The 9,081-nt window shown below is 35.0% G+C and overlaps 2 protein-coding genes across 2 annotated transcripts; one reads left to right on the plus strand and one right to left on the minus strand.

Moving 5' to 3' along the window:
* Window positions 1-715: 715 nt before the first annotated feature.
* Window positions 716-3,586, minus strand: LOC130623884 (uncharacterized). The gene is made up of 2 exons (XM_057439425.1): window positions 3,212-3,586; window positions 716-2,480 (listed from the first exon to the last, which is right to left on the minus strand). The coding sequence occupies exon 2, from the start codon at window positions 2,470-2,472 to the stop codon at window positions 1,771-1,773; it is 702 nt and encodes a 233-aa protein (XP_057295408.1). The 5' UTR covers window positions 2,473-2,480; window positions 3,212-3,586; the 3' UTR covers window positions 716-1,770.
* Window positions 3,587-5,762: 2,176 nt separating this feature from the next.
* On the plus strand, window positions 5,763-6,301 carry LOC130623885 (craniofacial development protein 2-like). The gene is made up of 2 exons (XM_057439426.1): window positions 5,763-6,065; window positions 6,124-6,301. Exons 1-2 carry the CDS (start codon window positions 5,763-5,765, stop codon window positions 6,142-6,144), a joined length of 324 nt encoding a protein of 107 aa, XP_057295409.1. The 3' UTR covers window positions 6,145-6,301.
* Window positions 6,302-9,081: the final 2,780 nt, after the last annotated feature.

The following is a 9,081-nucleotide window of genomic DNA, read 5'->3' on the forward strand; positions in this document are numbered from 1 at the left end:
TCTGGGTCAGGCATGTTTGAATATTGTCCTCTACAAAAATCCAATTACGCACTTTTTTCATCAACTTTAGCACCTCATTTTTAACTCCATTTATTTATCAAGCAAAGGTTGTGTTGCTTCTACTTTCTTTGATTTTAGCGAAAAAGTTTCAAGTGATATGTCATAGTGACAATTATGTATGACCCAGTAATTATCACAGCTTGAAATCCAACCTCAGTAAGGCAAAGTATCATGAACCTGTAAATACTTCGATTCTGCAGAGTGTAAAAAGGCATAGAAAAGATAAGCAACACAAGCATATTTTAACATATTCTACTTTTTATTACTTTGTATAAAAAGCTGAAACGTGGTTATTTTCATTATAGTCATAAAGAACTCTACTTTGTGACATATTATATTTGTTTCATTTTTTTTATGTCTCTGCAAATTTGTGTGAAAATTGTGCACAAAATCTAAAGTCTTGTCAGATGTTAAATTTTGAAATTGCCAACCAAAAGAGCAGTACTATTCCAATCAATAAACAGTTGATAAACTGGACTTTATCTTCAGACAACCACCTGTCAGAAGAGAGAGAAGACATCATGTAGAATGTTTATTTAGTAGCCGTATAATACATGAAAGTATTAATCAAAAAATGTTTATGATCACCAGACAACTTTGTATATATATATTTTAAAATAAAAGCAAAAAATGAGGAGAAAACTATATACACACATTCAAAAAAAAATTTTTTCAGAATGATAGACATACAGTAATACCTAATTATATTCTATGGCTTCTCATATTAAACAAATTTTTCATTAATTCTGGGTTTAAAGGATTTTAAAATTCTAAAAGAATTTTACAAAAATAAAACAGCCTGAGGGACACTTTTAAAGTATCTTTCATTCCAATCTACCAGTAAATTATCTTCTTAGCAAAATAGATCATTCCAAGTTCAATTTTTCAACCCTATACAAACCCGAAAATAACAATATACTTTGAAAAATTGCTGTTTTTAAAATATTCTCCAACATCTTAAATAGTAACAAAATACTTAAAAATGCAGTCCTGTAATTTCCAGACTTTTTCAGGAAGTTTTTAGCGAGTGTGCAGCAAAAAGCACACAGGGAGCATTTTAGATGTTTTTTAGTGTGTTGCATTGGTCAACCACTCATACCTCTTATACAATTAGCATTTTGCATGTGCTTTCAATAGCACAGCTTAACCAATTTGTTTGTGGGGGGGGGGGGGGGGTGGGGGGATGTGTGCTATTACACAACCTCTCCTGAAAAAGCCTGACGGTCCTAATGATCTTGCATGAGACATTGTGTGCAACACAAATTTGTTAAGTAACTCATGCTTTAGTGCATGATCAGATTATTACAATAAAAACCAACTTCAAAGAATTCTCAATTCCTTTACTAATTTTTCCAGATTTTTCTTAAATTTGTAAAAATAACCTAATTTTCCAGGCTTTTTAAGACATGCAAACAAAATATTAAAATAAAAGTTAAGGCAAATATAATCGATCAATTATTTAATCATATCCATTAACAATACTGCAGGTAAGGTTAAAAATGTTTATATACATTAGATTAAATGGAACATCATTAAGATAACGACCAAACACATAAGGTGTGAGTTGAATTTAGAGACCATTTACATAAGAACAAACTGAAGTGAAATTAAGGCAAAGGAAATTATAAACAGCAGCTAAAAAATCATCTAATATCATTACATGTTTATTTATTAACTCTGTATGTAACCATAGTTAAAATTGCTGGATGTTTAGTTTGGATTTAAGATCCTTTTTATCAAGTGCCTTGGGGTTTCTGTGACTGGTGCAACAACATTTGAATCAACTTGCATTTCTGTTGATATCTTATCTACTTCTTTTTGCACAACCTCTTTTGTTAACCGTAACTTTTCATGAAGTAACTTAACTTGCACAGCATCAGTACGCCATTCATCATAAGAATACTGAATTTTGTTAATTTCTGTGTCAACTTTTAAGCAAAGCATAGCTTCCAGCTCATCTGGAATATCTTTACTCACTTCAGAATGAAGAAGATAATCTTTCCAGTTTTGTAATTCATTTTGTACCAAAACAATTTGACTTGTAGAAGTTGACTGATCCCCCCCTTTTTCTATTTTTTCAGTCTGTTGCCTTAGTTCGTCTAAGGTAAGACGTTTATCTCTAAGATTTTGCTTTGCCTTTTTCTTTAAGGTCACATTTGGGTTTTTAGTGTCTTTATTGTTTTTTGGTGCAATTTGTACATTGTCAGTTACTTTGGTATCATTGCATTCAGTGGTTTTAATAACTTTATCAACAACAGTTGCAGTTTTTTCAGGGTTAACATTGGAAATATTTACTTTTACATCATTTTCTTTTCCTTTCTCGATAGATGTCTTAACTGAACCAAGAAGTGCTGGACGACGTCCACCAATAAAGCTCAGTCTTATTCTTTTTTTCCTTTTCCGTTCAGGCATAATTACATCTAAAATAAACAGATAGCTGATTGGATAATAACTACAAACACAAAATAAAGCAGACATAAACTTTTTTTTTAAAAAAAATGCTTTTAACCAACCAGTGGTAATAAATGAAAAATTCTTGAAAAACCTTATATTAAACAAAGTTATAATGGTTCTAGGTACGCTGGACATACTTTATGCAGTTAGAGCACATGCAGTTGAAGCGCAATAACTTAAAGACCCTTTCAAATCATCTGCACATAACTCATATAAGTAATATTATTGTATCAATTTATTAAATTTTTGGTTATTTTTTTTATCATTAAAAATTATAAATTCAATGTACTGTATTGCATATCCTTCTTAAAAAATACATAAAAAAGTTTGTTTACTCATACAAAGTTTATGTACTAAATTGTGCTATATCGCTATAGTTATATACAACTTTCGTTATAAAAAGTAGGTTTATATTATTTGCACTATTACACTAGTTAATAAGACCCATGAATAATAACACAGCTCTATCTTTTGAATTTGATGTCAGAAATAACCTGTTGATGCCCAAAGATTTTTTCACATATTTTTAGCTGTTACCTGTATTGTGTGGAGCTTGAAACACTGATGAAAATAATGTATGTATATAGGATTGTGCAGTTTTGATCAGTGGTTAAAGGGGAACTCCAGTAAAAATCAATTTTTTCTTTTTTCGTTTTATACGTACTCAGAAAAGCATAAGAAATTAAAAAAAACTTACTTCTCTTGTTTTTCTTAAAATTATTGCACTAGCCTTCGCATATTCAATTTTTTTCTCATAAAAAAACAGACAGGTACAGTTTCATTATTTGTACTTGTATCCACAGAACACAACCAAATAACAATTTGTACATTCTTATATTAAATTAAAACACATTATACCAATTTCCAATACAAACACAGTCAAAAAAGTTTTCTAGTTACACATGTATCTTTCGTAGCACTCAAGTTTCTAGTCTGTCTTTCAAAAAATAAGCTTTTTTGATGGAAGGACCTGCCAGGGGGAAAATGTGCCCATTTTCTTCAATCTTTGCTACTGTTTAAGGCTGCATGTAATGCTTATAATGCAGTTTCTGAAACAGCTTTGTTAAAACAATCACTTATAAATCAGTAGCGTCTGCAACGCATTTATGACCTACCATAATCATAAGAATGATTCTTATTAATACAATATTAATACCCCGGTTTTACCAACTTATCACGACACAAATACTTATTCGATCTTTCGATCACGGAGAAAGTTTCAACGTTACATAAAATTTGTTTGCATTTGTGCGTAAAAAAGCACATGCGGAGAAATGATATTACTAAACTGTGAAATAAAAAAAAATTGGCTTGTAAAGTAAGAAAGATATTCTACTAAAGCAAATGATAAAGCTTTTTGACGAAAAGAATGTAAAAAGAAGCGATTAAATATATTTTTTATTTCTTTAAAAAGAAAATATTTGTCAGTAAAAAAAAATTTTGTCAGTAAAAGACACCTCGTCACTTTGCATTATTATTAGTTTCTCCCTTGTGAGACACAGGAGGTTCAAAGTCGTGTGGCTGTAGCTTTCTAAAGTGTTTTCCATGAAAAGAATTATCCGATTCTAAGTTTTCTGAGTTATAATCTTTGTCATTATTACAAGACGTCTTATCAACGAACAATGTAAACAGTAAGTAGAACTTTTAGAAGGTGCGCTGCTGAGCCTCCAGACTTTCTGCACGATGTGACGTATGCTTATCTATTTGGACCTAGTTCTCTCGACTTTACGCGACCTTGCAAATTTATTTGAAATTGAAGATGTTTACAGACTTGATAAATAAGACTTTTAACGATTGTAAAAGGTTTATTTTGACATATTTATGTATTGGTTAATCAAAATAAAATTTTTTCAAATATTTTTTTATTACTGGAGTGCCCCTTTAAAGAGATATAAAATTGCCTAAAAATGTTTTTGAGAAAAACAGATCTTGGTGTTTGAGGGTTTTTTGATGACATCATTAACCGGTTTGTTCAGAAACAGTTAGGTTGATCCAGCATTAGAAAATTGGTCCCATTAGGGTACCAAGAACTCCGTAAGTACCCACGCAGGATATGACTACAGTTATTTCCAACTGTTTCCAAGTTACTTAGCCAAAAACGTAAAAGAGCAATGCAATGGCTTCGCTATTTTTATTTGGTAAAGTTCTTTAACTCCTTTTCAGGCCTGGAAATTGATTTGAAGCTGACGGAACAATCACAACGTTTTTTCGTTTCCATGAAGTACACTTTGCGGAAACAATATGGTAACGACGGTAACAATTAGCTTTAAACTGATAAATAAGTCGACCACCATTTTATAATAAAGTTAGTGACAAGACCTATACTCCATAGTGCAATAACACTGTATGTAAAATTATTATAATTTGAAATATTGTCCAAGGAAAACGATTTATGGTTACTGTCTTCATTGATTCACGGAAACGTCGCAGAAACAAAACAATCGTTTCCGTCAAATTTCCAGGCCTGCTTTTTTGAAAATAAAAAGTTTTGCGAAGAAGATTATGCCTCTATTTGGTGATTCGGTTTGACGTCATAACAATTTTTTTGGAGGTGAAGTTTTTGTATTTTAGTTGAAGAATAAGCCGAGCTGGGACGCATTTTAGAGTTTGAAGAACAATGCTATGAAGTTTGAGCAAAGATTTTTTGGAGCAAAAAGGGTGAAGGGTCTCCTTAAGAGACAAGAGAGGAGTTGAACGTCCTCCACCATACCTTAGTTTAAAGGGGCGATTGTGGAAGTCCCATGAAATGCCACATAGTGATGGTGTCACTTTATAAAACACCCAGTCCGGTCTGTGAACGGTTGGGGCTAGGAAGGGCATCCAGCTGTAAAACAATGCTAAAACTCTTTATTAATGGCCGTAAGAATAGTTGATCAGACAAACTGCGTAAACGGGGCTGGAACTCTAAGGAGTGAAGGTGTCGCGCACGGTAGGACAGATGTCAGATGTGAGCATCGTCAGACCGTTACCCAGCTATCACATCACAAGGTAGATAACACTAGGTTGAGGATGGCTAGTGTAAATGTTGGTACTCTGAGAGGTAGAGCAGGTGAAGTAGTTGAAATGTTAGAACGTAGATCTGTTGATATGTGTTGTGTTCAGGAAGTTAGGTGGAGAGGAGCTTCAGTGAGATTTGTGGAAGGTAGGAGGGCAAGGTATAAGCTTTTTTTTGGATTGGTAATAGTGATGGATATGGAGGAGTTGGCATATTCGTTGCAGAGAAGTGGGTAGAAAAAGTAATAGATGTTATGCGTGTTAATAGTCGTATTATAGTGATAAGGTTTTTGATAGGTAATAGGATTGTCACTTTTCTGTCAGTTTATGCTCCACAGTGTGGACTCAGTGAGGAAGATAAAGATAAGTTTTATGATGAGTTAATAGCAGTCACATCAAAGTTTGGAGACACTGAACTTGTCATGGTGGGCGGCGACTTTAATGGTCATGTTGGGAAGTCATCTGAAGGTTATAGAGGTGTGCATGGAGGCTATGGATTTGGGAGCAGAAATAAGGAAGGGGAGAGATTGCTTGAGTTTGGAATGGCAACGGACATGGTGGTTTGCAACACATCATTCAGTAAGAGACAGAGTAGGCTGATAACATATGAGTCAGGTGGTTGTAAGACACAGATAGATTACTTCCTGGTTAGAAAGTCAGACAAGAAAGTGGTGAAGGACGTGAAAGTTATATCGGGGGAAGAGTGTGTTTCCCAGCATAGGTTGCTGGTTTGTGATATTATCTTGAAGAGTGTTAAAAAAGCCAAGGGAAAGTACAGGCCCTGTTGAAAAGTCTGGAAGCTGAAGGAAGAGATTGTAGCAAGACAATTTAGTGCAAAAGTTCAGCAGTTAGCCTACAATAGTCAATGTGATAGTGACAATGTTGAAAGTACTTGGACTACTTTGAAGAATTGTCTTCTAGAAGCTTCTGATGATACCTGTGGGTGGACGAAAGGACCAGTTAGACATAGACAGACCTGGTGGTGGAATAATGAGGTTGACCAGTGTATAAAGGAAAAGAGGAAACTTTGGAAAGAGTGGAAGTCAGGTGGTAGTAAAAATATTTACTTAGAAGCTAAGCGTCGCGCTCGTACAGCAGTGTATAAGGCAAAATCAGAAGCAGAGAGAAACAGATTTGCAGATGTGTTAAGAAGGGAAGACCAGCGCAATGAGGTATTCAAGATAGCAAAGCAAATGAAGAAGACTAATCAAGATATTGTAGGTGAGAAGTGTATACGTAATGATGAAGGTGTTTTGGCTAGCACAGAGGAGGAGAAAAGGGTAGCTTGGAAGAATCATTATCAAAGGTTGCTTAACACTGAGTTTGATTGGGACGACGAAAATTTGTCTGATGATGATGTCGTAGAAGGGCCAGCTATGCAGATCAAAACAGAATGGGTAGTGGAGGCTATTAGGAAATTGAAGATTGGCAAGGCTGCAGGAGTATCAGGTATTGTTGCAGAGATGGTAAAAGCATCTGGATATATTGGAGTTGAGCTTATTACAAGTCTTGCTAACCAGATTATAAAGGATGGTGCTATTCCGAGTGAGTGGCAGTCGAGTGTAATAGTGAATTGTTTCAAGGGCAAGGGTGATGCATTAGAAAGGGGTAACTATAGAGGTTTGAAGTTGGTTGATCAAGTAATGAAAGTTATTGAAAGAGTGATTGATAAGTTACTTGAGAAAGAATTGATATAGATAAGATGCAATTTGGTTTTGTTCCAGGGCGTGGCACTACATATGCAATATTTTTACTCAGACAGCTTCAGGAAAAGTATTTAGGAAAGAGAAAGAATCTCTATTTTGCCTTTGTAGATTTAGAGAAAGCTTTTGATAGAGTGCCACGTAAAGTTATTTGGTGGGCTATGAGAAAATTAGGTGTGGATGAGTGGCTAGTTACGATGGTACAGTCTATGTACAGCAATGCTAGAAGTCGTGTCAGGATTAACGATTCACTTAGTGATGAATTTAGTGTAAATGTTGGTGTACATCAGGGTTCTGTACTTAGTCCTTTGTTGTTTATTCTAGTCTTAGAAGCGCTGTCGATGGAGTTCAGAACAGGTTGTCCATGGGAGTTACTGTATGCAGATGATTTGGTTCTCATAGCAGAGTCGATGGAGGAATTAGTTGAAAAGTTTGAGAAGTGGAAGAAAGGACTAGAAGAGAAAGGGCTGAAGGCAAACACAGCAAAGTCTAAAGTCATGATAAGTAGCATTGCAGCCAAGTGTGACCTTGTAGTTGGAAAGTGGCCTTGTAGAGTTTGCAGGAAAGGGGTTGGTAGTAACTCAATTTTTTGTCAGACTTGCAAGCATTGGGTACATAAGAAGTGCAGTAGTATTAGTGGAAGGTTAAGAGCTGACATACAGTTTGTATGCAAGCGTTGCAAAAGTGAGATTATAGAGAATGAAGTATTTCCAGCTTTAATGATGTATATACAACAGTGGCTCGTTAGAGATAGTTAAGAACTTCTGTTACTTAGGTGATATGTTGGGCAGTGAAGGGGGTGTTGGAAGAAGTGTTACTTGCAGGATAGGTTCTGCTTGGAAAAAGTTTAGAGAGTTACTTCCTTTATTGACTAGCAGAGTCCTGTCAATTGAGGTAAAAGGTAGGTTGTATGAGGCCTGTGTAAGAAGTGTTATGTTGTACGGTAGTGAGACATGGGCAGTGAAGCAGGAAGATCTTGACCGTTTAGAAAGGAATGATATGAGAATGGTTAGGTGGATGTGTAATGCCAGTCTGAGAGACAAAAAGAGTTCAGATGAGCTAAGAAGCAGGCTAAGTCTCCGTAGAATTAAAGATGTTATCCAGATAAGAAGATTAAATTGGCTGGGGCACTTGGAAAGAATGGAGGAGGATAATTGGGTAAGAAAGTGTAGAGACTTGATAGTTCCTGGGGCAAAGCCCAGAGGCAGACCGAGAAAGACTTGGCAGGAGGTTATAAGGACAGACTTGTCACTATTAGGGAATGGGCCTAATTCTACAGGTTTTTCACATCAGCAGTTCTTTGCTGTCAATAATGTGTTAATCTTTATGGTATTACAGAGATTTTTCACAGTGTAACAAAATAAGATGGCATCCATCAAAATTAACTCTGCTGTCTTGCCATTCTGATTTTTGTATTCCTATATAAATTAGAGCATAAAAATTGGAATTGACCTAAATTTTACGATGTCTTTCTTCTCGTCATGATGTACGCGCACGCAGTTTTTGTAAACATACGCATTCAACGCAACTCGACTTTATCTTAGCTATTATAGCGCTATAGCTCTCCAAAGCTAGCTACTTTTTCAGCAATTTCCACGTAATCAACATATCAAACATAACATCAGAATAATAAAATAAGCTATGGAGTGAAATTAAAACTACAGTGTAAGCCTTTGACAGCTAACTAGCCAGCTAGAACTCAAAAAAAACTTATCAAAAAGTATAAACAATTTAAACTTTTGGCGCCATTTTGCCAAACAGTCAACAGATTTCGTGATAATAAAAGTAGTTCCGTGTAACAGGAATATGTTATTTCGAAAAGCCGGTACTTGATATATACTGCCATAACAACTACTAATTTTGATTTGGG

The sequence above is a fragment of the Hydractinia symbiolongicarpus genome, chromosome 13, assembly GCF_029227915.1.
Source record: "Hydractinia symbiolongicarpus strain clone_291-10 chromosome 13, HSymV2.1, whole genome shotgun sequence".
Lineage (NCBI taxonomy): Eukaryota > Metazoa > Cnidaria > Hydrozoa > Anthoathecata > Hydractiniidae > Hydractinia > Hydractinia symbiolongicarpus.